Source organism: Ornithorhynchus anatinus, chromosome X2 (genome assembly GCF_004115215.2).
Source record: "Ornithorhynchus anatinus isolate Pmale09 chromosome X2, mOrnAna1.pri.v4, whole genome shotgun sequence".
Classification (NCBI taxonomy): Eukaryota; Metazoa; Chordata; class Mammalia; order Monotremata; family Ornithorhynchidae; genus Ornithorhynchus; species Ornithorhynchus anatinus.
In genome coordinates this window covers 22,007,465-22,034,834 of record NC_041750.1, presented here as the reverse complement: position 1 = coordinate 22,034,834, position 27,370 = coordinate 22,007,465, and the positions used below count along the sequence as shown (strand labels likewise).

Sequence of the window (27,370 nt, the reverse complement as noted above, 5' to 3'; positions counted from 1 at the left end):
CACTTGTCAGCTGTGTGACTGTGGGCAAGTCACTTAACTTCTCTGGGCCTCAGTTACCTCATCTGTAAAATGGGGATTAACTGTGAGAATCACATGGGACAACCTGATTACCCTGCATCTACCCCAGCGCTTAGAACAGTGCTCTGCACATAGTAAGCGCTTAACAAATACCAACATTATTATTATTTACAAATATCGTCAAAAAAAGGTATGTGTCTCACTGGTATGCCTTTGTGCCTAACAGTGCTCCACAGTGCTCCATTTCAAGTGCTATACCATTTCCTAGACATACTTCCAGGACACATAGTTTTGTTGCGATATTTTTCTGGGTACAACTAAAATGACAGTTGTCAGGTTGTATGAGGTAATGATAACCCTACTCAACCGAGTTAAGACTATGTATTAAAAGATGAGCAATGACAGTGAAGGATAATGGAGCAAAAATGGACACAGGGCCAAGAGCCATTCCTGAATAAAAATATCCCCCTGCAGTGATTCAGATTAATCATCATCAAATGTTCTTGAGCACCTTGGGGGGTACTCAGTCGTACTAGTCATTAGATTTTCTTTCACGTGGGTCACTTGAGTTAAAAATCTTGTGTTGTGATTGTGCCCATTGCCTAAGACATCCTGTCCTTCTTGACTTCCAACACCCATTAAAAATAATGTTATTTGCTAAGTACTTACTCCGTGCCAGGCACTGTACTAAGCACTGGGCAAGCAAGTCGGGTTGGACACAGTCCCTGTCCCACGTGGAGCTCACAGTCTCAATCTCCATTTTACAGATGAGGTAACTGAGGCATAGAGAAGTAAAGTGACTTGCCCAGGGTCACACAACAGACAAATGGGGAAGCCGGGATTAGGATCCCTGACCTCGTGACTCCCCGGCCTGTGTTCTATCCACTACACCAAGCTGCTTTAGCAACAAGAGACGTTAGTTGTGGAGCTGAAGCAGGCTATACCTCTGAGCATTCCAGAGGGCTCCTGTTTAGCGCATGAGATTGTTATGAATATCCTGGAATGTTCATTTGGGTCAGAGGCTTTTTGAGGCCACTGCCGCTTTTTCAGAACCTCAGTGGTTGAGACTTAGGATAATAATAATGCAGCCTTCTGTCAAAAATGATGGATGAGCCTGGGTGCAGTCTTGAAGCCTTCAGGATCTCCCGATGAAGGAATTGATTGGAGTGTTGGTGGTTTCCACAGTGTCCTTCACATTCTCTCATCCCTCTCATCGTGTTCCCCTGCAACTTTCAAGTAGGAGGGCAGGAATGTAGCACATCGTGAAGTGGGCAAAAGAATCTTGTTTACAAAACCCATTTTTGGCCCAAGTAGCCTGACCATAGTTTCGATGCTGGGCTGTAGCATTAAAAAGTAACGGTGACTGCCAGGGGAGTTGCTGCTATCTTCATTGCACATGTTTGCTGGCTATTTTTCGAGACTCCTTCTGAACTTCTCCTTCGTGCTCGATATCCTGGATAGTTCTTCCATCAACAACCTTGACCACTGTTGGCAGAGCCCCAGCAGTCACTCTCCTTCTCTGAGCTGTTTCACAGTAGGGCAATGAAATTAAGGAAGTACCGAGCAAGCACTTTGTCCCCATCCAGCCAGCCAAGGGTGCTCACTGTGCCTAATAGTCAAAGGTTTTGGATCCTGAGAGATTCAGTCAAATTTTAAAATCCCCAGTGATCACACCTTTATCTTTTCAGGAGCAGCTAAAAGCCTTAGACCATGAAGTCAGTGCTTTTGTGGACAACCTGTTTGGCCCTCGGGGTAAGTGAGTGAGTGATTTAAAGATTCCCATGGGCTCTTCATTGGTTTCCTGGCTTCCTCTCCTCCCCTTTTCCAGCCCATGTTTCTCTCTGCTACCTGTTTCATTTTTCTAAAACACTGGCCCACTCTCCCAAACCTCCAGAGATCCCCCATTCTTCACCACATCAAAGAGAAACTCCTATCCAACAGCTCTCTCAAATACCATTGATTGACTGATTAATTACTTGTCTGGAAGGTGAGAGATCTTAATTACCAACCTTTCTTGATTCCTGCAGAATGAACACTTAGCCATTTCAGACAAATGGGTTTCTATCCTGTTCTTACAAATGTCCAGGAAAGGAGAAGTCACCGGCATGGACGCCAACTCCAAGGGGATGATGGGAAATCACTGATTTCATGAGTTCCCAGCGGTGAAGGTGAAGTCCTTATTTCCATCCCCACAGCCTTTTGGGCTGAACTCCCACCATCACTCACTTCAGGTTGCAAGACTTGGGTCTTGCTATTTTAGCTCTTCTATCTTTCTCGGTCTCTCCCAAATCCCTGTCTCATTTTACCCCTATAATCAAAATTAAAAATTGGTCCCAAAATTTAAAGTTCATTTTAAACCTGAACCAGTGGTACATGAATATTTAATAATGAAATAATAATTGTGGTATTTGTTAAGTGCTTACTATTTGCCAGGCATTATATTAAGCATTGGGCTGAATACAAACACATCGGGTTGGACACAGTCCCTGTCCCACATGGAGCCTTAATCCTCATTTTACAGATGCCGTAACTGAGACGCAGAGAAATGAAGCGAGTTGCCCAAAGTCACACACAGCGGACAAGTGGCGGAGCCAGGATTAGAACCCGGGTCTTTCTGATTCCCAGGCCCAGGCTCTATCCACTAGGTCAGGCTGCTTCTCACGATAGTGCTATATCTCACGCTGGTGCTGTTTGACCGAAGCCTGGTAAGGTTTCAGGTAAACTGCCCCAAGCGAGACGCTTCCAGTTCATGGCTGAAAGCATACAGTGGATTTTCAACCTTTGAATTCCACCCTTGCAATAAAGAGTTAAACAAAATTCCTATAACCCCAGCTCCAGCTGAACTTTGGCCACAAGCAATATCGATGTGGCATTCTCACAATGTGGTGTCAGTTAAGAATGGAGCTATGTCTATTTACTAGACTTCTATTAATCCCCTTAGTGGAAATTCCCTTTGAAAGGGATAGATGGATAGATAACATCAGTATCATTTAATATGTACAGAAGTGCTGTACTTTCCTGGACTGACATGCTTCCCCTTGAGTATTTAGTAATCAGAAATGTGCTAGGTATTTTGGAGTCGGATACTTAAAGAAGTTAGTCAGTGGTATTTGAGTGCTTACTGTGTGCATTGAATCGGTCCATCAGCGGTAGATACCGAGCTGACCGTGTGCTGAGCACTGTACTGAGCACTTGGGAAAATACGACAGAGATGGTAGATGTGTTCCCTCTCACAAGGAACTCACAGTCTAAAGGGGGAGACAGGCATTAAAATAAATTACAGATTATATAAATAAGTGCTGTGAGGATGGGGTGAATATCAAGGGCTTAAAAGGTATAGATCCAAATGCACAGGCAACACAAAAGGGAGAGGGAGTAGGGGAAATAAGGGCTTAGGCAAGGCCTCTTGGAGAAAATGTGATTTTTTTAGTAAGGCTCTGAATGGGGGAAGGGTGGTGGTCTGTTGTACAAAAAGCAGGGTGGCCTAGTGGGAAGAGCATGGGCCTGGGATTCAGAGGACCTGCATTCTAATCCCGTCTCTGCCTCTTGCCTGCTCTGTGACCTTTGGCAAGTCACTTAATATCTCTGTGCCTCAGTTCCCTTACCTGCAGAATGGGGGTTCAAAACTTGTTCTCCCTCCTACTTAGACTGTGAGCCTCACGTGGAACCTGATTATCTCATATTTACCCCCGGCACTTAGTACAGTGGTTAACACTAGTAAGTGCGTAAATACTATTATTATTATCATCATCATCATCATTAGGGAAGGAGTTCCAGGCCAGAGGGAGGATGTGGTCCAGGGGTCAGTGGCAAGATAAAATGAGATGGAGGTACAGTGAGTAGGTTGATCTTAGAGGACTGAAGTGAGGGCTGGATTTTAGTAAGAAATCAATGATTTAAGTGTTTTAAAGCCAATAGTAAGGAGAGGACTAGCTGACAATCTAGTGAGGGAGAAAGGACAATAAAATAACTTACAGTCAGGGAAAGTGCAGAGTATAAGGTCAGGTACATAAGTGCCATAGGGCTGGAGGTGGAGCAAGTATCAAAGTAAGTAGGAGGTGCTGAAAGCAAAACCAAAAAGTCACATGTCAGTCTGACCCGGGACAAATGCCTCCCTACCCTCTCCCCAAATGAGTAATGTAAATAGAAGTAAATCATTTCACTCTCACAATAATTTATGCTTACTCTGTGCCCATTTATAGACAGGGTGATTTCTTATTTTGGCTTCCCAGCAATCCCAGTGATAACACCCCCAGTCTCTATCTTTGCCTGTTGCTTTTATTCTATTTCCAGAAACCTCTGAGCCCTTGCCTACTCCTTTCTATTCTCTGGACTGACTCCAGACTCACTTTGCTAGTCCATTGTTCCCCTGATGCCCCAGCCCTGTTCCCATGCTGGTTCCAGACTTCGAGGCTCCCTCCCTTCCATTTCCAATCTCTTCTGGAGTTAGCTCACTTCCAACTCCTTGTCACTTTCTAAGCCAGTTTCTGGCTCCAATTAGTCAATCAATGATGTTTATTGAGCTCCTACTGTGTGCAGAGCACTGTACTAAGCACTTAGCGTGGCTTAGTGGAAAGAGCACAGGCTTGGGAGTCAGAGGTCTTGGGTTCTAATCCCAGCTCTGCCACTTGTCTGCTGTGTGACTTTGGGTAAGTCACTTTACTTCTCTGTGCCTCAGTTACCTCATCTGCAAAATGGGGATGAAGACTGTGAGCCCCACGTGGGACAACCTGATTACCTTGTATCTACCCCAGCGCTTAGAACAGTGCTTGGCACATAGTAAATGCTTAACAAATACCATTATTATTATTATTACAACACAACAGAGTTGTTAGATGCAATCCCTGCACCCATGGAGCAAACACACAATACCACTTATAGATGAACAATAATTTTACGATGCATTTAGAAGAAAGATTAAACAAATTACTAGCTTAATCTGCCAATTTGCAACAGCTAACACTTAACATCTCTGTGCCTCAGTTTCCTTAACTGGAAAAAGGGGGATAAAGTACCTGTTCTCCTCCCTCTTAGACTGAGAATCCCTTGTGGGACAGGGACTCTGTGCAATCTGATTATGTTGTATCTTCCACAATTGCTTATTACAATGCTTGGCATATAACGAGCACTTAATATATGCCATTATTATTGATTTCTAGAATATGGTACTTTCCTACTTGTAACGCAAATATTTTTCAGGAAATGGATTGGTGTTAAATCCTCCTTCCCTGAACCATTCACTGTTAAGACAGTATCTTTCTTTTCAGATCCCCGAGTCCAAGGATGGTTCATGTTGGACTCATATCTACCTACCTTTTTCCTTACTGTAACTTACCTGCTTTCCATCTGGTTGGGCTCTAAGTATATGAAGAACAGACCTGCATTTTCTCTCAGAAGTTACCTCATTGTGTATAATCTTGGAATCACACTACTCTCCTTTTACATGCTTCTGGAGGTAAGTCTGTGCACGGCCAACACTACTATTAAATTGTAAAAGGTTTTCCAGAGGTTATTGGTTTCTACATTCACCCACCAAAGAATTTGCTGTGGCCCATCAGTGCTCGTTCCAGAAGAAACTCCCAAGAGAGTCCTAAGATTTTGCTGCTCTGCCGTCTTTCATTGTACCTCACAGGTGTCGGTGCAGCGTACCCGTGTTGGCACTGAAAAATACAGATGTGGAGTTGTATATGGTATCACCTATGTTAGCCAGGCTTGCAGCCTAAGGTAGTCAGTCAGTGCGGCGTGGAGACATGGAGGGCTTCTGGCTTAGATGAGGATGAGGATACTACCAAGAAAGGCAATATTTTTTGGTGGAGAGAGTAAGGGTAGAGCAAAGTTTGGACCAGAACAAGGGGTAATGAAATAATAAGGCTCAGCTATTGAATGCTTACTGTGTGCAGAGCACTGTACTAAGCGCTTGGGTGAGTACAAAGCAACAAAGTTCTTAGACAGGTTCCCTGCCCACAAGGAGCTTGCAATCCATGATGGATTTATACAGTTCTGTCAGAATGCATGTTTTCATTACACATCGTGGATACAACACAATGACAGAATTGGGGAACATTCTCTACAGGTGCACATCTGGCTGGATAGTGAGCCGTGAGATGTCAGAAAAAAAACAGTCATGTGTGGTGTCAGACACAGCGAATGGTACATTTTCCTTGATACAGTGCTCTGCAAGAATGCAGAACAAGCATTATGGAAAAAGTAGGTGTACTTGATACATCTGTATTTTCCCTGGGTTCAAGCTCCCTTCTTCCTGAAAACAGTCAGCTAGTACGAGGGCTATTCCTGGGGGAGGTGGTCCTCATGAGCAAAACTACCTCCCCTGAGAAGGGACTGAAGTTTATCTCCCGAGCTATTTTTTTAATTGCAATTACTAAGTGTTTGAAGTGGGCTAAACCCTGGGGGTAGATACAAGATAATCAGTTTGGACACTATCCCTGTCCCACAAGGGGTTTCTGATTTTAACTAATGGTTAAAGTGAGGCTGTTAGATTATCGTTACGATTCCTTCTCCCAAGCTACCTCTGTGCCCTTAAAATAGGTGACTGAGAGGTGGCTGTAACTGGTTTGGGTGGAGGTGTGCTCAAAGAGAAGTTATTTTTTCTTGAGAAACAGTCTCGAAATCTTAAATTTGGTTCATGGTGTCACTGATTTGGAGGCGTGACTCCTGGAGGTGTGAAATGGCATTTTGACTTGTTTCCCACAGCCCTCATAGTATTCCACGCCTCCCATTCCTCTGTAGGGCCCCAGTATGCAGAGATTTACAAGAGGAAAAACAAGTACTTATTGTCCTGCCAGCAGAAGCGGACGTTATTTTATTCATGTGCCCCAGAAGACTTCAAATAAGAGCCTTGAATGAACAAATACCATTTAACAGAAATACTAGAGGGTATGTCCCTGTTCTGTCCAAACAGGAGACGGAGAGACTCGTAAACAGCACATCTGAGAGCTTCTCCCTCAAATTTTCATTTTCCCATTTTTTCACGGGGAGTTGGAGGGGAGTAGAAAGCCGAACTTCATGCCTGTCAGTCAGCCAGCTTGAAAGGTAGTTATTTTGTGGGATTTACCTCCCATCTTAGTAGCAGAATGGCATCACTGTTGAATTTGCTCTCCGTCCATTTGGGTGCAGTATGATATGCTGCTCTTTTAGTTAATGAAAATGGTCCATCATACTGGGAAGATTGAGTGATGCAAAAAGCCACAGAATTTACGGTCACTAATTCCTAGTGTTTAGAGATGGGAAGTCAGAAGGACATGGGTTGCCCCTCTGGAACCTATAATTTAATAGGAAGACAAGAAACACCACTAGGTCACCTGCTTTGACAATTCTAAAGCAAGAAGCAGGTAAAGCATCGGAGTGGAGTATCGGCATCTCACAAGTCGAGTTTCTACAAATGAGTAGTTAGTTAGATGTTTTCCTGACCCAGACAATTTCAGTAGCTTAGAAAAGCACTTTACTGACTTCTTTCCTTCTGTTTTCATGAAGCAGGAAATTCTGAGGGTCTGGACTCCAGCCAGGGAATCTAAATGAGACTCTGCAGGAGATGCGAGAAAAGCAGAATGTCTCTCTTTCTTGGCCTGACCATGTGATTAATCCTGAAACTACAAAGCAAGGACTGTTAGAGATTTTTGCAGATTAAGATTTATCATAAAATAATGTGTTATGAATAGGAAGAGATTTGGACAGGGAATGTATCTACCAATTCTGTTATCTTGTACTCTCCCAAGCACTTAGTACAGTGTTCTGCAAGCAGTAATCACCTAATAAATGATTGATGATTCAATAATTGCTCTAGGTATGCCAACGAAAATCGATTGCATCTTTTCCCAAGTTTTAGCAGTAGAGTGGTCACTTTTTTTGAAGGAATATTCATTAATCGATACATAGTGTATCAAAATCCGCTTGCCAACCTGAAAATTCTAGTATATCAGAGGCATGTCTTTTAAGAACAGGTTTACAAAGAGCTTCAAACTGAATTGTTGTGCAATATTTGTGGTTTCTAGGTTTTTACTGGGAGAAGAAAATACATTTATTGCAGCATTTACTACATTCCCCCACTAAATTTCTCCTAAATTTCACCACGTAGGTCCACTTAGAAATCTAGATTCCCAGTGTGTAAGTCAGCAGATAGTAAGCATCTGTAGGATGCAAAATTCTGCAGTGAGAATTGTGAAAAGGAAATAGACATAACTTCCATCAAGAAGCATACAATTTTATCCGAAGAGTTAGGGCAAAACCAAATATAGACATAAAAACAAAAATGACAGAAATGAGCCAAGCTCAGTGCCTAATAATTTATTCCAGGATGGTAAGGAAGTGTATGGATCCTAGTGGGATATGTATGAAAAGGCTTCATGGATGAGGTGAGGTGAATTCCCCATTGGGAAAAAGACATGTGCCTTTAGAGCTCAAAGATGGAAAGGAGTTCAGCACGTGTTGTGGAATCCTAGAACTGTATCATCTGTGCACATATATCAAATGTAGGTTCTTAGGAGGGTATATATAAATGGTTATAACTCCTCATTTGGTAGATAAACTGTGGAACAATCAATAGACCTCAAGCCTGAATGCAGACAGATAAAGCTTGTAATTGTATTTTATTGCACTGCACCTTCCAGCCATCATCGAGAATCAAAACCCATAATAATATCCACTCTAGGAATACACTGGCACTAGTCCAAGGATTTAGCCGTTTCCACAATGCCCTGAACGAGTGCCACAGGAAAGATGAATGAATGTTTTTGTCTGACTTGTTCGCTGTGTTTTCTCCTTTTGTTGTAATACCAGCTTATCCTCTCTTCTTGGGAAGGAGGCTACAACTTACAGTGCCAGAATCTCAACAGTGCAGGGAAAAGTGACATTCGGGTAAGCACAGATAATGCACTGACAGCTGCAGCTGAATCTCACTGAAACGGGTAGGGGAATATTCTGCCTTCCAAAGCCACGTTTGATAGGGGGAAGGGTGGCAAAGAGAAAAATCCACATCTTCCAAGGCAACAAAATGGGAAGTCCTGGTTTAGAGATGGGAGAGTGAAGCTCTTGGTTATTAGCATGAGGTAGGAAAAAACACCTGGGGCGCATTCTATCGAGTCACCTGCATTAAGGGGAAGCAGGTAGGGGTTCAGACAGGAGCATCGGCTGGATTTCTCTGGGACTTTACCTTCTCACTGATTTTAGAAATGCTGGGGGAATATCACCGAGTTCATCCCCCAGTTTTAGGCAGGCTCCTACTTAATCTATTTCAGACAGAGACGATTATATTAATTTTTTAAAGATCTCCCAAATAAGAGATTCCTTAACAATCATGCTAACCTACCTGTTCAAAACAATCTGCTGGTGGGAAGATTTTTCCTTATACAGTATCTAGCAAGTCTATCAGGTTGCTGTTAAAGCCCATTTGCTTCTGTTCTGTATATGAGATGGACAATAGTTCATCACTTTTTTGTGTAGTACCTGAAGACTCAATCACCTTGCAGTCACACCAGTTTCAGGCTTCCCCTCACACCCCGCCCCTGTCTTTTGGGCTCAGAAATTAATCTCCTGTGGCTTTTAACTGAGGGCTCAGATGGAGGACCGAGTGACTCCATCATAGCTGCAACTTGGTCAGGTGAAAACCCCATGGCTAAATGTAACCTCTCCACATTGGGCTGCATGGATTTCAGCCACACTCTCAGTCCGCTGCCATTTTATGGAATGGATCCATTTTCAAGGAACAGGATACATTTGGAAAGAGGTCCAATGGAAAACAAATTCTCTAGGGACAAAGACCCTTCTAATCGTAAACCAACCCCATTCTGCCCTTCTCCAACTAGAGAGCGTCTCTTACGATAGAGACTTTGACATAACAACCAGTAATGATAATGATAGCACTTAAGTGCTTACTATGTGCTACGTGCTGGGGTAGATACAAGTGGTCAGTTTGGATCTCTGGCCGGAAGGGGCTCACAGGCCAGGTAGGAGGGAGAAGGATTGCATTGTTTTTATGAGATGTTCTTCCCCTTGACTCTATTTATTGCCATTGTTCCTGTCTGCCTGTCTCCCCCGATTAGACCGTAAGCCCGTCAAAGGGCAGGGACTGTCTCTATCTGTTGCCGATTTGTACATTCCAAGCGCTTAGTACAGTGCTCTGCACATAGTAAGCGCTCAATAAATACTATTGAATGAATGAATGGAGAGTTGATCCAATCAGATAGATGCCAACCATCGGTCTTGCTACAATTGCATTACTGTCTCTGATCAGAGATACTCCGTCCAACTGGGAAATAACTCCTCAGATGGCTTGTCCAAGTGGAACCAGTGATCTGTCAGATAGAATTTGTCAGTCAGTTGCTCCCTACTGTTGTTGCAGATCAATAATAGACACCTTGCTTGACTCGGTAAATAAAAGCAAGATTGTGAAACTTGTGACTGTCCAAGTTTGAAGAGATTCTTTTAAACACCTGATTAATAAACATCTCTAGGGAAGAAGAGTCCACAATTTTTACAGATAACCCATTCTACTGTCTTATCTCTAAGTGAAACTACATGCCTCTCCCTGAAATTTGAGGGGGTTTTTAATGGCATGTAAGTACTTACTATGTGCCAAGCACTGTTCTAAGTGCTAGGATAAATACAAGTTAATCAGGCCAAATACAGTCCCTGTCTCACATGGGGCTTACAGACAAGTAAGAGGGAGAACGGCTATCAAATCCCCCTTTGCAGTTGAGGAAGCTATTGCATAGGGAAGTTAAGTGACTTGCCCAAGGTCACACAGCAGACAAGTGGAGGAACCAGGACTAGAACCCAGGTCTTCTGACTCCCAGGCCCGTACTTTATCCACTAAGCTATGCTGCTTCCCCTATTAGGTGTTTGATCCAGTAAGATGTTTTATGGTCCAAAATGCTTCATTTCCCACTGGGAATCAACATAGGAGGAACTCACTGACTCGTACTTTTTCTCTTCTCACTTTTAGGTGGCCAAAGTGTTGTGGTGGTACTACTTCTCCAAATCGATAGAGTTCATGGACACGATTTTCTTTGTTTTGCGGAAGAAAAACAGTCAGATCACTTTTCTTCATGTATACCATCATGCCTCCATGTTTAATATTTGGTGGTGTGTTATGAACTGGATACCTTGTGGACAGAGTAAGTTTGGATTCGTTTCTCGGCTTATGAGAAGTTCCCTTAACAATTCACTCTTTGGCAAATTGAATTGGAACTGGAGCAGCATAAATGAGAAAGGACCACAATTTTTGACTTTTTTATGGGATTTCTTAAGCACTTTCTATGCATCAAACCCCGTTCTAAGCACTGGGTTAGATACGTTGAGTAGGCCAGACACAGACCCTTTTCCGCATGGGGCTCGCAGTCTAAGTAGGAGGGAAAACAGGTATTGAATCTCCATTTTACAGTTGAGGAAACTGGGCACAGAGAAGTTAAGTGAAATTATCCAAAATCACACATTTAGCAACTGGAAGAGCTTGGATTAGAACTCAGGTCCTCAGACTCCCGGACCCAGGCTCGCTCTAAGCCACCCTGCTTCCCTGGCACAAGCCTCAGTGGTCTTTGTCCCTTCCACTTTTCCAAAATGGCAATTGGAAAGGTGGCCCAGTTGGGCCTAGATTATTAGCCACTGCTGGGCTGTTGCGTTACCTACACTGGCTCATTCTTTCCCTTCACTGCTTTGTGCTTTTCCCAGCTTCCTAAATAGAGCATACTTCTGGGTTGTCACTGAAAGTGATTAATAGTATTTTACATAGCCTCCTTCGTCCAAAGGTCTAATCGGAGTTGGCCAGATTTTTGAAAAGTAGCTTTACCAGAGGCTTGGGGTTTGCCAGAGACAGCTTACTGAGAAGCCCAAGGACAGTCGGCTTCTGCTTCTCCCATCAGTGACAGTCAATGCAAATCAGAGTCTCAGTGGTAGGAAAAAAGGTCTCTTGGCAGCACTCCCAGATTGATTTGGATCCAGTCCCTTAGCTCCAATTGCTGATGGAAGGACAATTATCAAGTTGAACAGTTTTGTTTCAGCTTTCAATGGATGCATTTCATTCACTGAAGAATTCAAAAATAAATCGGAAGTAATTTATCTGCCACTGCCTCCATGTTAATCGAGTGGTTTGAGGATGACAGATTCCATACAGGGTTGAATACTATAGCAACTTTAAGCATTAGACTCAAATGACTAATTTCTCTTTGTCCATGATAAGGCGAGGAAGCTCAGGAGAGTTGAAAATATTCAAATAAATTCCTCCAGAGCTGTGATGCCAAGCACCTAGCTGTAGTTTGGGGTAAACGTATTAGGCATAGACTGATTAGCTTCTTATTGCTACCCATGCATCTAATCCAGGTTCAGGCATGCTCAGAAAGATGTTTTTCTGTAGTTATGCTAGAGTGCCAGGTTCCTTTGAGGTTACAAGAGTTGATCCGGATAAACTAGACACCCTGCAGTTGTCTCCAGTTTCCAATTTACCGCTGAAGTAAATAATAATTATAATAATTATTATTAAGGTATTTTAAAAGTGCTTACTATGTGCCAGGCACTGTTCTAAGCTCTGGGGTAGATACAAGATAATTGGGTTGGACACAGTCCCTGTCCCACCTGGTATCTGTCTTAATCCCCATTTTACAGATGAGGGAACTGAGGCACAGAGACTTGCCCAAGGTCAAACAGCAGATGAGTGACGGAGCTGGAATTAGAACCTATGACCTTCTGCCTCCCAGGCCCGGGCTCTATCCCCTAGGCCACACTGCTTCTAGCGTTGGGTAGCAGATGAATGTTGAATCACTATGGGCACATGGCAAAGATTTCATGTTGTTTGCTCCCTGCATGTCTCTTGAGATGCAGAAGATCTGGTAAAATTTCTTCTGGGCTTGTGAATTTTAGCAAGCTTGCAAGAGGGGAACATGTAGGGCCCATTTCATCTTTATCACTGACTTCATCACAGCCTGGAACTTGTTGTGGGCAGAGAATTTGTCTGTTTATTCTATTGTCCTCTCCCAAGCGCTTAGTACAGTGCTCTACACACAGTAAGCACTCAGTAAATGTGACTGAATGGAGCCAGGCAATTTACTGTATAGCTTTAGAGTAAAACCTAGAAAATGAGCAGCAAATCTGCCCCCTCCCTCCCACATAGAAACTCTCTGGAAAGAACCAGTCACATTTTGAGGTCCTTTCTTCAGGTAGCTGCGAGCATTGAATGGAGCACTGGTTTGGCAACAGGAAACCTACAGCTGGGGAGAAGAACTGGGTCAATCAAGGAGCTGCTGGCTGTGCTGAGAGGAAAAATGACTGGGGAGATTTTTCGCTCACTAATTATGTCAATTTCTGGGGCCCTAACTCATTCAATAGTATTTATTGAGCGCTTACTATGTGCAGAGCACTGTACTTAGCGCTTGGAATGAACAAGTTGGCAACAGAGACAGTCCCTGCCATTTGACGGGCTTAAACTGTTAGGCTCCCTGGGAATTTCTTTAAAAGATTCTTAGTTCCTAACTGTTCAACCCACCAGATTTTTCCTTTTACTGTGGGCACCATGCAGGGAGAACTGTGAGCTGCACCCATCACCAAGACTATTCCCAACTTCCATTCTGACAACCCATTCCAGGTAGAAAAAGAACAGACTTAAGGCAGGGATCTTGGCCTTGTACCTGAAACTCCAAAGACTAGGTATGACAACTAATGCACAATGCCTTGGCCCCCAGTGAGCAAAGTGATTAAAAAATCAAAAATAACCCCCATAATGGTATTTAAGTTCTCGCTATGTGCCAAGATTTGATAGTTAATGCTGGGGGTGCTAGAGTATAGGCAGATCAAACACAGTCCGAGGGAGAAAAAGTATTCAGTCCCCCTTTTAAAGATGAAGAAACTGAAGTACAGAAGTCAAGTGACTTTCCCAAAGTTACATGTGGCAGAGCTGGGACTAAAACCCAGGTCCTGTAACTCCCAGACCTGTGCTCTTATTTTCCTATAGGCCAAAATGCTTCTCCACTGTTTTATCATTTGATTGTAGGCTCCCTGATCAGAAAAGAAACAAACCCAATAATATCAGCCCTGGGACACTCACTCACATGGACCGTCCCATTCCAATTTCATCCTCTGGCATCCTCTGGAATGTATGGAAGAGTGAGGTTTATGAAGTTGTGGTTAGGCAAAGACCCTAACTCTCAGGGAAAAAAATCATAGCAAATTGCCCTCCAAAAAGTTCACCTATTTTGGCTGCCCAGATGAATGAAAGCAGCAATCCTGCAGGACAGGAATTGTGCACAATGTGTCCTAGCCTGTGACTTGACATCAGGTTGTATGTTCTGTATAGAAAGATATTCATTGTTATTTTAGGAACTTACGTCATTGGTTGGGGTTTGCAAAATCCTGAGTTCCAAGGAAATATGCACGTTCAACTGAAAAATCATTTGACAGCATTAAGTAACTTATTCCCAGAAGATACACTCAACAAACAACCTTTGTGTCACATACACTGGTTACATCTTCAAAAACACTGGGATTGTTAGAAGAAGCAATGCTCTGTCTCTACCTTCCATTGGTTTCCCATAGGTTTCTTTGGACCAACACTGAACAGTTTTATTCATGTTCTAATGTATTCGTACTATGGACTGTCTGTGATTCCATCCATGCACAAGTACCTCTGGTGGAAAAAATACCTCACCCAGGCTCAATTGGTATGTTAGCTTTTCTTTCCATTTTCCCCCTCATTTCAGTTCAGCTTTAAACCCTCTTTGCAGCCATCTGAAGTTTGTGCATAGGGAATAATAGTAATAATAAAGATGATTAAATGCTTACAATGTGTCAAACATTGTTCTAAGCTCTGGGGCAGATACATTTTAATCAGGTTGAACAGAGTTCCTGTCCCACAGGGGGCTTATAGTGTAAGGAGGAAGGAGAACAGGTATTTAATCCCTAATTTACAGATGAGGGAACTGAGGCAGAGAGAAGTTTAAGTGACTTGCCCCTCAGAGCAGACAAGTGATAGAGCTGGGATTAGAATCCAAGTCCTCTGACTCCCAGGCCTGGGCTCCTTGCACTGAGCCATGCTTCTTCTTGCCCACTCAGGGGGAAGGGAAAGTTGGTCAGGGGTGTGGGGGGGGGAGGGAAGGGGGGAGAGAAACAGAGGATGTGGTGGACAAAGGGGAGGGGTTAGAGAAAAAAGTAGAGGACACTTGGTGGGAAGGGAGTTATGCAGGAAGAAAGGCAGAGGGAAGAAAGCATGAAGAATGGGAGGAGACCAACAGGACCGGGAGGATAGAAAAAGAAGAGAAAACTAAGGAGAAGGGAGAAAGAAAGGAGTAAGCACACAGAGTAGGTTTGCAAATTTTTTAAAAAGTTCCATTTTGCAGCCATAAACCCCTGGTGAAAATCAGTAATACTCCAGAAGCATATTTCTATTTCATTACCATTTATGCCTTGAAGACTTAAGGGAGTCGTTATCAACAGCTGCACTTCGGAAACAGTACAATTGGTTTATAGATTCCCCAAACATGTAAATAGGTTTTGTGTGACTAAAAACCTCAAGCGAACTAGCAGAGCGTTCACACTTGTGAATTTTGGGGTCTCTTTCAGGTTCAGTTTCTTCTGACCATTACACACACTATGAGTGCAGTTGTGGCACCATGTGGCTTTCCCTTCGGGTGTCTCATTTTCCAGTCTTCGTATATGCTCACACTTGTCATACTCTTCATAAATTTTTACATCCAGGTAAGTTAAATACCTGCGTGGGCTGAATATGGCATCATATTTAATTTATTTATAGTTGTATTTTCTGCCGACTTACACTGTAGTTTTATTTTGTGCACCAGTTGCATAATGCTCGTTGAAATAAAATGCCTTTCAGTAAATGAATGCTCATTGAAATAAAATGCCTTGTTTGCATGGGATAATGCTTAGTCTTCAGTAAGTAGGAGTACTCATTCTTTATGCTAAACTAATTGAACTACAGAGTTGCACATTAGAGAAAACATCAAGTATCCATGACTGTGGAAAGATCGCGTTAGCTGCTTTAAGGGGCAATGACATTTTTAAAATTTAATAATCAATCGATGATGTTTATTGAGTGTGTACAGCATGCAGAGCTCTGCACTAAGTGCTTGGGAGAGTATAACTGAGTTAATAAACCCGTTTCTAGATTCAGCTTTCAATTTCATGGTCATTTCTAGTTAAGCCCATTTGTAAGGAACTCCTTAAGAGGACTCAGAAGGATTTCAGATAGAGTTGTAAATTGCTCTGATTAGAAATCTTCTAAAATACACAAATGTGCTGAATGACTGTTGAACATGTGACCCCAGCCATGCATCATTGCCAACTATATCTGGGGTTTTTCAGTGAAACAAGAGGTCCCATTTTCTGATTTGTATTTTCCCAAAAAGGAAACCATTAATAGTTTAGACCCATGACAAACATAGAAAGTGACTTCTGGCTAACCTTTCCAGCTCCTTGACTCTCATAAAGCAGCCAGGAAGTCCCTCGGGGCACTTAATAGACTTTTGACTGAACAAAGGCTTTAAAATACAAATGTGTCCTCAGATGACATCTAAGGAAGAAAAATACTAAACAAAGGAAGTCAAAATCAAGAACAGTAAGGATAGCTAAAGTCATCACTTCAGTACTTCATAACCAGAAGAAGAAAGTGGAACCTACAGTTTCAATCCCTTCATAATGAATACCATTGTAGGAATAATAATAATTATGGTATTTGTTAAGTACTTACTATGTGCCAGGCTAGTACTGAACGCTGGGGTGGACACAAGCAAATCGAGTTGGACACGGTCACTGTCCCATGTGGGGCTCTCAGTCTCAAACCCCATTTTGCAGATAAGGTAACTGAGGCACAGAGTAGTGAAGTGACTCACCCAAGGTCACACGGCAGACAAGTGGCAGAGCCAGGACTAGAACCCACATCCTCTTATTCCCAGGCCTGTGCTCTAGCCAGTACACCATGCTGCTCCTCTAGGAAGACTCTACCTATCCAAATTTCTTCACTCCCTGCTAACCAATACATGTATAGTTCACATTTTAAATAAACCATGAACTCCGTGCAGTGAAATGTTTTCCTGTGTTTTCTGGTTCTCTCCATGTTCATCCTCCTGCAGTCACTGAACTTCTCTGTGCCTCAGTTCCCTCATCTGTAAAACGGGGATGAAGATTGTGAGCCCCATGTGGGACAGGGACTGTGTGCAACACAATTACATTGTCTCTATCCCAGGGGTTAGTACAGTGCCTGGCACATAGTAAGCGCTTAACAAATACCACAATTATCATTATTATTGAAAGCTGTTTTGGTCAGTCTGCTTCCCCCATTCAGTTGCAAACTGCTAGAGAGAGGGAGCATGCTTCTTGTTTCAGGTGTACACTCTCTTAAGTGCTTAATACAGTGCTTAACAATGATGGCTGGGGTCTCCAGTTAAGAATGGCGGGTAGAACCTAAAACTTCAGGACTGAGAATGTGCACACAGGAATTGATTCTAGGGCCAGTGATTTGTGCAGAATGACTCTCTGTCTTGTCCCTGCCAGACGTGTTTCTGGTGCAACAAGAAACACAAGCTTGCTGAGCATGAAGCATCATGCTGCTGAGGTGTCTGACCTGTAGGATCCATTTTTGAGCTCAATAAATACCACTGATGGGTTAAAGAGAAATTCTCCAGTACAAGAAAATTTTAAGTAGGTAAAAAGAAAGAACCCACAATGTAAATTAAGACTGCCTCCTAATGTAATTAAGAATATATAGAAGTGTTGTTAATTCTCACTACTCTACCCCCTTCTACACTCCCCCCCCCAGACATACCGGAACAAGCCATTAAAGAAAGATCTGAAGGAGATCCCAGCTGGGAAGGAAATCAAGAATGGTTTTCCCAAAGACAACTTGTCTGCAGGCAATGGCATAGTGAACAAGAAAGAGCAATAGACCGGGTGAAGCAGAATGGGTTCACAGCAACCCGAGAAAATGTTCCTGATAATACAAACTGGGTCCAATGTTCTATGTTTTAGTGCAACTGACAGCTGTTAAAATGTATAAGCCATTTGTCCTCAATTAGAAAAATGTATTTCTATTAAGGTTAATCATTAACTCATTGTTTGTTAACCTTTGGTGCTGAAAATGACATTATCCCTTACACACATACATACACACACACACACACACACACACACTTTCTTACGATGCCTTATTCACTGACTGTTTCACATGCAAATCCAATCTATATGGAGCAGCATAAAACGTTAGGGCTTTTTTAATTAATATGTTTCTACTAAATTAGTAAGTCTCTTGCAGCACAGGGTATGTTCTATTCTGTTAAGCAAAATTCATGGGAAGAATCCACTGGACTCCTTTGGTCCAGGCTTCAGGGGAGTGGAGGAAGAGGTAGGAGAGAGATTCTCACATATTGCCTCTCTCCCAAACCACATAATATTGGCCCTACTGGATTGATTTTTTAAAAAAAGATGTGCCTCGCACAATGCCAAATCCCCTTAACCAGGGGGTTTGGATTGAAATCAGGGTCTTGAACATTTGCAGCTTCAAGTTCCCTCTGCTATTTGCACATCTGGTCAGCCTCTGCTTTAGTTCATTGATGGACAGCCTGGCATATACGCAGGACATTTAATGCTGTCTGTCCCCTTCTTCCCTGGGCCAGGACTGGAGTCCGACAGGATTCTTCTGCCTGAGCCATACCCCTCACCCAAATGTGTCCAGAAATCCAAAATGGAATTTGCAGCATACTGAAATTCAACCCGAGGGTGAAGCTGCACCAATACCCTGGGTCACAATGAAGTTCATTGAGATTTTTGAGCACAGAAAGGAGAAAAAGAAATCTAGAAGAACTCTGTGGAAAACATTCCCATGGGAAATATTGGGGTGATGGTGAACCTCCTTACCAGGTTCAAACTCTGTGGTTGAATTGCTTCCAGAAGCAACCAATCTTGGGCCCAGAGGAAGGTCTGACGACAGCCTCTCACTCCTCCTTGAGATTCAACAATACTGCCACACCAAACCCTCATATGGCTTGGAACAAAATAGATTTTGGAGAATACAACGGCAATCAATTTATGCCCTAAACAGTGACTACTGGCTACTTTTGTAACTACATCTTAGCTAGAGAAATCTGCGGCAATCACTCATGTCAAACAAAAAAATAGCTTGTTTTCAGTTCATTTAATTGGCGAGAGTTGGCTATGTGAGGCAGAAAAAGAGTATTTTGCCTTTTACCCATTCCTCCAGCTCTTTCCTTCTTGGTGAGGACAGAGTAAACTGGCCAACTTTTATCTGGGCTAGCTCATTTTCCTGCAAAGCAATACTGTACTAGCATGTTCCTTCTAAAGGAAAACCTGCTGGCACCTGAATTCTTTTCCATCAGCATTGTCCTTTTCAAGGCCCAGTGTCCTTAGAGAGGAGGGGACCAAAACTGAAGAATTCAGTGTTAAACTATTGAAGCATTCCTGCTCTAGACCTACTCGGAAATTGTTATAATGCTCTCTTTTCTGGCACTTGACATTTAAAGCAGGGCCTTTCTGGGTTCCGAGAAGCTTCCAGTGCTACAGTAGATGGCTGTACTGGAGCAGTTCCTATTTCTTAGGGTTTGTGCGTGCTTGTGCACCACATTAAACCAAGAACAGCTGTTGAGACTGTGTTTTTGCCACAAGTAGCTCAAGGCCGCAGTTGATTTGACACTTCCTGTGGTTTGGCTGGCAGGCAGGTTAAAGCAAACTGTCTAGCTTCATTCTGTCACCGTGTCCTGAGCAGGCAGTGCCTAAGGAATAATAGCGCCTCCTCTAAGGCTGTGACTGACCTTTCCCAGGGTGTCCTGAGGTGTGGGAAGCAAGGGGAGCAAGCCAGCTCTTAAGTGAATAACAGATTCCCAAGCAACTAAGTCCGGGGGAGAAACCCAGGAGACTCTGGAGCAAAGGAAGAGCTGCAACTCAGCGGAAAGTCACTGCGTCACCCATCCTCTTTGAAAGTTTTCACAGAGCTGACAAGTCTGAGGAAATAACCCAACCTTGGTGTTCAATTTCAGGACTGTTCTTTTGTTTTTCTAAAACCTAACAAAAAAAAAAAAAAAAAGTAGCGCCTTACTTGAAACATTCAAGGGCTGGTAAATACAGACTTCATCTTTAGTGAAGTCTAAATTGCATCAGGTATGTTCCAAATACTCTTACCTGTCTCAAAACATCTTTCAACTGCTGCACTTTTGAAGAAATTGTTGACTTTTGAAAAGTGTTGTTCTTAGGACGTTTACTGCTGTACATAAAACTTTTAGATGTCTAATCTGTTGCTAGTTACAGAATAGTTGGGAACATGGATGTGCTTATGTCCTTTAACATCGTAAAAGCTGTATTTTTGTGACTATTATCAACAAAATTGTTGCTTGTTTCCCCATTCTTCTTTGGAGTAAAGTACAGTGGAATTTTTATCTGAACAGAAAGGTGATGGCTCAGTATTTCTGGTTCAGACTGGGAGAAAATCAGGCAAAAAAATGCACAAAGTCTAAAGGGATTTTCCACCCTGATGCAAAGAGGGGGAGAATATTTCTTAGTGTTTATGGATCGGGCATCAGTTTCTTGTACTCAGACGGAGAACTGATCCAATCAGGGTGGATGCCAAGGCAATAGAAGGTATTGTTCTTCCTAGAATAGGCCTTCTCGGTGAAAGTTGTGGATTTTTACTTTAAGCTGGCATGATGCCACAGTTCATCAAAGATGTTTGTAGGTGAGATGTGCAACTATTTAGAAAAGAACAAATAAATGATCGCGTCATACACAGGGATTTCAGAACTTTTACAGCATGAGGATTAATTGCTCAATTCTTTCATTTTAAAACCTTAATATTTCTCTAGTACTATTAGCTATTATGGTTGTTTCTCAGTCACCTAAAGAACAAGTAAAATAACTGAAAAAGGAAGACACCGTCAGAATCATCACGAAGACTGAATGTGGAAACATTTCCTATTCTGATATGGATGAGTTTAAGAAAAATTGTTTCAAGAGTTGGGGAAAATTGAGGAGCTCAGAAAAGAAGAAACAGGCTTCCACAGATTTCAGGAAAAGAAAAAGTGATATCTGAAACTCTGAAAGAGAGAGAGAGAGAGAGCGCTGTGGAAAATGTTGTTAAAATGGTTAAGACTTAGGAGAGATTTGGAAATACTGGAGCGTGGAGAGGCACCGTGAATTAAGAGGACAGCAGCCTAAACATGTTAGCACAAGGGCTAGAGTTTTGGCAGCATGAACAAAATCCAGTGGAATCTGGTTTGGTATCACTAAGAAAAAAGAAGACAGGATTGAGAGATAGAGAAAAATGAAAAATAATTTAACTAGATCTTAAATGTAGAACTAGAAAGACCAAGAGCATTAATCCAGTGTTTGTGCATCTGACAGATGAATTTGGGTGAAAATAGTTGTTCTGTTTGTTGTTTTTTCTTTGGGGGAAGAAGGTGGGGAAAGGAGAAATGCCACCATTCAAATATTTTGGAGTCAAATGAACTTCAATTATTTCAAACAGGATCAGGGCCCTTTTGAGGACCTGAATTTATGTTTGAAAAGGTGTACACATACATGAGACCAGCTAAGGGCTTCCTGAATTTGGTTCTTACTTATGACATCTCTTAGGTGACAGTGGGACCAATTTTGACCTCCAGAAGTTCAATATGTCACACTGCCTCATGCTGGTGTCCTTGATGGCAACCCCGCAAGATCATCCTCATTCTGCCCTCAGACCACTACTCTTTAAAACAAACAAAAAAACTTTCCTCTTCTCTGTCCCTTTATAGCTTTAAATTTTTTCCCCATTTCTCTGACTCCTGGGTGACTCTCCCCACCTCTCTCAACCTTTAACTTGTGTTCTCTTCTCACCTCGTACTGCATTTTTTAGGCCCATTTGCCGTAGCCTCTGCTGGCCCTGGGACCACCGCAGAAGTGAGAACCAGGCCAGAAGGGGGTGGGGATGAGGCCTGGGACTCTACCTTTCCCTCACTCCAGTCTGCTTTGATTCTTTTGGCAGTGGGGGTCCTGGAGGGGTGAGTCCCTGCTAAACAACGTTCCGTGAAAACCCACCAGGAGGGAGAATGGGGGAAATCATGGAGATGGGGTAGGCAGGGTGCACCAGAGCTACCAAGAAACCGAAAAACTTTTTTTTTTTTTTTAAAGTCATAGGATTGGGAAAGAACTGGGGGGAGGGAAAAGAATCGGTTTTAACAGGTCAGTGGTTTGGGACAACACCATTAAACTTCTGGTAGAACTAAAAAAATCATCCCTGCTGTTGGGGGAACTGTGACTCATACCTTTGGATAATTTGGATCAATCACATTCAGTCAGTCAGTCAATCAGTCGTATTTATGGAGCCCTTACTTTGTGCAGAGCACTGTACTACGTACTTAGGAGAGTACTATTGTATATTGTCTATTGAACAATATAACAGACACACTCCCTGCCCACAAGGAGTTTACAGTCTAGGGGGACAGCAAACTGCAACTTCATGACCACACCTAAACTCATCTGCTTATGATGGGAGACCTCTTTGACACTTCTCTATTCACCAAAGGAAAATGGATGTGTCTTCTTTCTTGGGGTGGTGGTGTATTCTGAAGTAGCTAAGAGAAGCAACATGACGTAGTGGAAAGAACAAAGGCCTGGGAGTCAAAGGACATGGGTTCTAATCCCAGATCTGCCACTTGTCTGCTGTGTGACCTTGGACAAGTCACTTCACTTCTCTGTGCCTCAATTACTTCATCTGTAAAATGGGGTGACTGTGAACTCCATGAGGGACAGGGACTGGTCCAACACAACTTGCTTGTATCCTCCCCAGTGCTTAGAACAGTGCTTGGCATATAGTAAGTGCTTAATTAATACCATAATTATTATTCATTTTTAGAAATTATATACCAACCGATTAAACCAATATTTTGGGGGAGATTCCTTTCGTCATCTCCAAGGGATGGAATAAATGGGATCTTCACCATCTATTTAATGCTGGCCTGCCCGCTCATTCCCCTATTATCAACAAGGGCCCCTTTTCAGCAAGGGCCCCTTTCTACTTCCAAAACCAACCCATGGTGTGTCACACACGGACACACATGCAGAGCAACTAAAAAGCTCTCTTAAGAGATGTTTCTTTTTTGGAATTTCATATAATAAAATGCTTTCTCTGACATAATAAAAATTAAATCCCATCAAATAAACTTTGGTGAAAATAGAGCAAGGAAAACAAGAAAACAGATGCTCCACTAGTTGAACAGTGGGAAATTTGGAAAGCACGTATATTTCAAAATAATCGACGATGGACTAATTGCAGCATTAATTATTCATTCATTCAATAGTATTTATTGAGCGCTTACTATGTGCAGAGCACTGTACTAAGCGCTTGGAATGAACAAGTCGGCAACAGATAGAGACGGGCTTACAGTCTAATCGAACAATTAGAACAAGATTAATTAGAACAAGAGATAATTAAAAGCTCAGAGTAATATTATTTTTCCTTATTCTCCTGAAAAAGTCAAACTTCTACAGTGATATGCATGCAAACTAATACTAGTTTTTTTTTTGTTTGGGTTTTTTTTTTCTCAATGAGTTAAACAAAAGCGAAGAAATTCACACACTGTAAAGCTCTGGTGACTGATTTGGGTGGCTTGCTTGTTAGCGTCCCCTTGTGGACTATAAACTAAGTCAAAGTAGGGAGAGGAACCTCTTCAGGTTCCACTGCATAAGAACACCTTGGGGAACGATTTAGTTCACCACATTGTAATGTTGGTATTTGTTAAGCGCTTACTATGTGCAGAGCACTGTTCTAAGCGCTGGGGTAGACACAGGGGAATCGGGTTGTCCCACGTGGGGCTCACAATCTTAATCCCCATTTTACGGATGAGGTAACTGAGGCCCAGAGAAGTGAAGTGACTTGCCCACAGTCACACAGCTGACAAGTGGCAGAGCCGGGATTCGAACCCATGACCTCTGACTCCAAAGCCCGTGCTCTTTCCACTGAGCCACGTAGCCAACACTGGGTTTCCCCTATGCTAAATTCAACGGTCACTGAAAACATTTCCCCACTTTCCTCATTCTCTAAGCAGTCTCCTAAAGCAGCAGACTTGCTCATTTAACACACACAAATCCAATTGAAGAAATCTTATCTCCCGTAAGGAGGATGAGACCCATAAAGAATATAGCTGCTTGTTCAATCACAGGAATGAGTGCGTTCTTTTTCTATTTATCAAGGTGACATACCACATAACATTTTGTTGCAATTTCCAGAGAAACAATATGACCCTGTGGAAAGAGCACGGATCTGGGATTAGAATTGAGGACCTGGGGTCTAATCCCAGCTCCACCTTATACCGCTGCGTGACCTTGGCCAAGTCACTTAACTTTCCTGTGCCTCTGAGAATGAGGATTCGATTCCTGTTCTCCCTTCCTATTTAGACTGAACTTCATGTGGTACCTGGATTATCTTGTATCTTCCCCAGCACTTAGTACAATACTTGGCCTATAACAAGCACTTAATTATTATATGCCATCTCATAAGAACCAAACAAGGGCAAAATTTTCACCTTCACTCTTCTGTTGCTCTAAAAACAAGAGAAAACCAAACCCACAATGTGATGTCTTGCTTTCCTTCCCCCCACCCAAAAAAAACCCAACAGCTTTCTTACCACTTTTAAGAAAGAAAACCTGACACGGATCAACACCTGACCCAGGCAGCAGCCTCTCCACTAGCAGTTCCCACGACAGTCGGAACACCATTTTTAATCCCTCATTTAATTTCAAAAAACTGAAGTTCTACAGATGGAAGTTTGAGAAGGTTAACTCAAAATTTCAGCCATCACCCTTACTCAGCTGGGAGGTTTATTATGTTGTCTGTTTGCAAGAATAGCCATGGGCAGGACACAATACAGCCAGCATATACCTTTCCTTATATAAGTCTTTCGCCAGCAGGAAGTGAAAACTTGTTACAAATGTAGTTATCTCTATCCCCAAAATTCACTTTTTAAAGGGAAAAAATGAGTTAGGTAGCAAAAAACTGCACAAAGAACACTCTGCTCATTAAATGACATTTGGGGTGGTGGTCTTTTCCCAGTGCAGTTTTCCTGCAACTAAGATGTTACATTGCTTCTCTTAGTAACGGAGACGACAAAAGAAACTCTCTGCAGAAAACTGCGATAATCTCAATTTTTTTTAGTCCAAAGAAAAATAAACAAAGCATTTCAGCAAAAAGCTCAAGATCTGTAACTCCTGTGTTTTATAAGGGCAATTCATTTAGATTAATCAAAACCCATGAACACAAAAGGAAAGCAACGAAGGATTTCTTTAAACAATTACTGCCTTGAATTTGAAACACAGGTTATTAGTACATTCATAATCATCGATTGATGGATGGATAACGCCTGAATGGCTTAATCCACAGATCACTCACTTCCCCAAAGTAGCACATGTATTAATGACTTTTCCTTGTTCAGTTTGAGTTTTCTGATAAATGACTGCAATCACTTTGATAGTAATTGCAGGAAGGTCACAAACTAGTCTTAGATTTTTCATCTTTTGCATTCTATATCTTCTATCATAGAGGAAGCTTTAGTATTCAGTAAAATTCATTAAATTGGTAGGACCGCATTTTGCATGTCATCAGATTTTTGGCCTCAAAGTAAATGTCCTCTATGCCTCCCCAAAATGTAATCTGGAGAAAATAGGAACATATTTCCCAAAGAAATGCATTGCAGATGTACATCTTCCAGACGGGCCATAATCTACACAAATACAGCAGAAAGACAGAGAAGGCATTGTGTGCTTTCAGTAGTGGAAATGGAGGGCTTTCAATTACTTTTTCAATTAACTCCAAGTCACTTATCCTTGGCTGACTGACTTCAGAACTTGATCTGGGCAATTTCCCTGGAAGTATGGCTCCTGAGGAATCTGAGGCTCACTTACAAATCCACCACCATTTTGATGCTGCCAATTGGTCTGATCAAGTCAGCGATTCTCAGGAAAGAAGATGGTCCTAGTGCAAGAGTTACAGTGGGGATCACAAACTCCAAGCACGTTATTTGTTTTCACTGGCAGCTGCCTTGACCTCCTCGTCTTCACCCATATTTTCCTCTGGCAGTTCAGCCTGGAAAGGGGAGAGGAAGGGAAGGTGAGGGAGAGAGGGCAGAAAGAGAGGGGAAAATCACATAGTGAGAAGAATCCAAACAAATCTTGCTTACCCTGAATACTAGTGTTAGTTAAGCGCTTACTATGCGCCAAGCACTATACTAAGCACTGAGAGACAAAATAATCAAGTCAGACATAGTCCCTGTCCCAAAAGGGGCTCACTGTCTAACAGTCTCACAGTCCACAGGCCCCTCACCAACATCAACCATTTTACAATGCCTCCTGAGATGACAGGGGGACAAAGCTAGTGTGTGTGACTGGTTCTGTGCAAGCCATCGCCCCACAGGAAAAACAATTCATATGTCTGTTCTACTAATGGTGGTTTACCCCTAAAATAATCAGTGGTCCTGTACAAGAAGAGGCCTTAGAATAATGGTCATTTGAATGATTGCTGATGAAGCAGCACCTTCCCTCGGCGACACCTTGAGCATGTGAGCTGCACGTAGCTCAACCCAAACTGGGGAGGGACAACGAAAGCTCAGTCAGTCAATCATATTTATTGAGCATTTACTGTGTGCAGAGCAGCTTATTAAGTGCTTGGGAGAGTACAGTGTAACAGACAATTCCCCGCCCACACTGAACTTAAAGAGGAAAGGTGCCCTAAAACATTGTCTGCCTCACTGATCTCAAACCTGGCTCATCAGATGACTATGTATGGAGAAACCATCTTGCCACATGGGTAGCATCTGACCATCTGTAGCATCATCTTCAATTGGGGGCGGGCGGGGGGCGGTCCACGCTTGCTCTCATGTGCATGTGTGTGTAACAAAAGGATACTATAAAAATATATACAGATCACATAAGATGCTAGTGCTGATTTTTGGCTCTTGGCAAACCATCTCTTTTGGATTTCAGGCTAGAGACTTATGAGAAATCAGGCCAGTGTGTGTGGTGGGGATGGCCACATCCCTCTCCCCTCTAGTCCCAAGGAGGCCCGATCAGGATGGTATGGACCACCACACCCTGACCTCAGCCCTGTCTTTCTTCTCAAGACCTGGTCCAGCTCTAACTGATCCAGGTTCAGATTGGTTATAGGGTTTTAGGAGGGCTCCAAGAACACGGCTGCAACCAGCAGCAGTTAAAGACTCTCCAACGTGCTGGTTTCCCTCTGAGTTAGCTATTATTATTGTGGCTTTTGTTGAACACTATATGCTAAGTGCTGGAATAGATATGAGGGTATCAGATCAGATGAAATCCCTGTCCCACATTCAGGGATCACAATCCATTTTATCCCGAT

General features: G+C 42.6%; 2 protein-coding genes across 3 annotated transcripts in view; one reads left to right on the top strand and one right to left on the bottom strand.

The window, feature by feature from the left end:
• The first annotated feature begins 1,708 nt into the window (after positions 1-1,708).
• Positions 1,709-20,786, top strand: ELOVL2 (ELOVL fatty acid elongase 2). Of its 2 annotated transcripts, none has more exons than XM_029053170.2 (7): positions 1,709-1,770; positions 5,286-5,473; positions 8,812-8,889; positions 10,976-11,147; positions 14,554-14,678; positions 15,577-15,711; positions 17,789-20,786. In XM_029053170.2, exons 2-7 carry the CDS (start codon positions 5,309-5,311, stop codon positions 17,912-17,914), a joined length of 801 nt encoding a protein of 266 aa, XP_028909003.2. In that variant the 5' UTR covers positions 1,709-1,770; positions 5,286-5,308; the 3' UTR covers positions 17,915-20,786. The 2 variants fall into 2 exon arrangements, with proteins under 2 accessions (XP_028909003.2, XP_028909004.1); XM_029053171.2 differs by lacking the exon at positions 1,709-1,770 and adding an exon at positions 2,111-2,186.
• A 4,360-nt stretch (positions 20,787-25,146) lies between these two features.
• SYCP2L (synaptonemal complex protein 2 like) overlaps positions 25,147-27,370 on the bottom strand; it is a 43,840-nt gene continuing 41,616 nt past the window's right edge. Inside the window, exon 36 of the mRNA XM_007670596.2 lies at positions 25,147-26,092. Within this exon, the coding sequence (XP_007668786.2) occupies positions 26,024-26,092 (69 nt within the window). The 3' untranslated portion in view covers positions 25,147-26,023. The remainder of the gene's footprint in view (positions 26,093-27,370) is intronic.

What these genes read in the sequence shown, in the direction of transcription:
- ELOVL2 (XM_029053170.2), top strand. Translation starts at nt 5,309, where the DNA reads ATGTTGGACTCATATCTACCTACCTTTTTCCTTACTGTAACTTACCTG. An exon ending in CCTTTTACATGCTTCTGGAG is followed by an intron (nt 5,474 to 8,811) that starts GTAAGTCTGTGC and finishes TTGTAATACCAG; the next exon opens with CTTATCCTCTCTTCTTGGGA. An exon ending in CTGGATACCTTGTGGACAGA is followed by an intron (nt 11,148 to 14,553) that starts GTAAGTTTGGAT and finishes GGTTTCCCATAG; the next exon opens with GTTTCTTTGGACCAACACTG.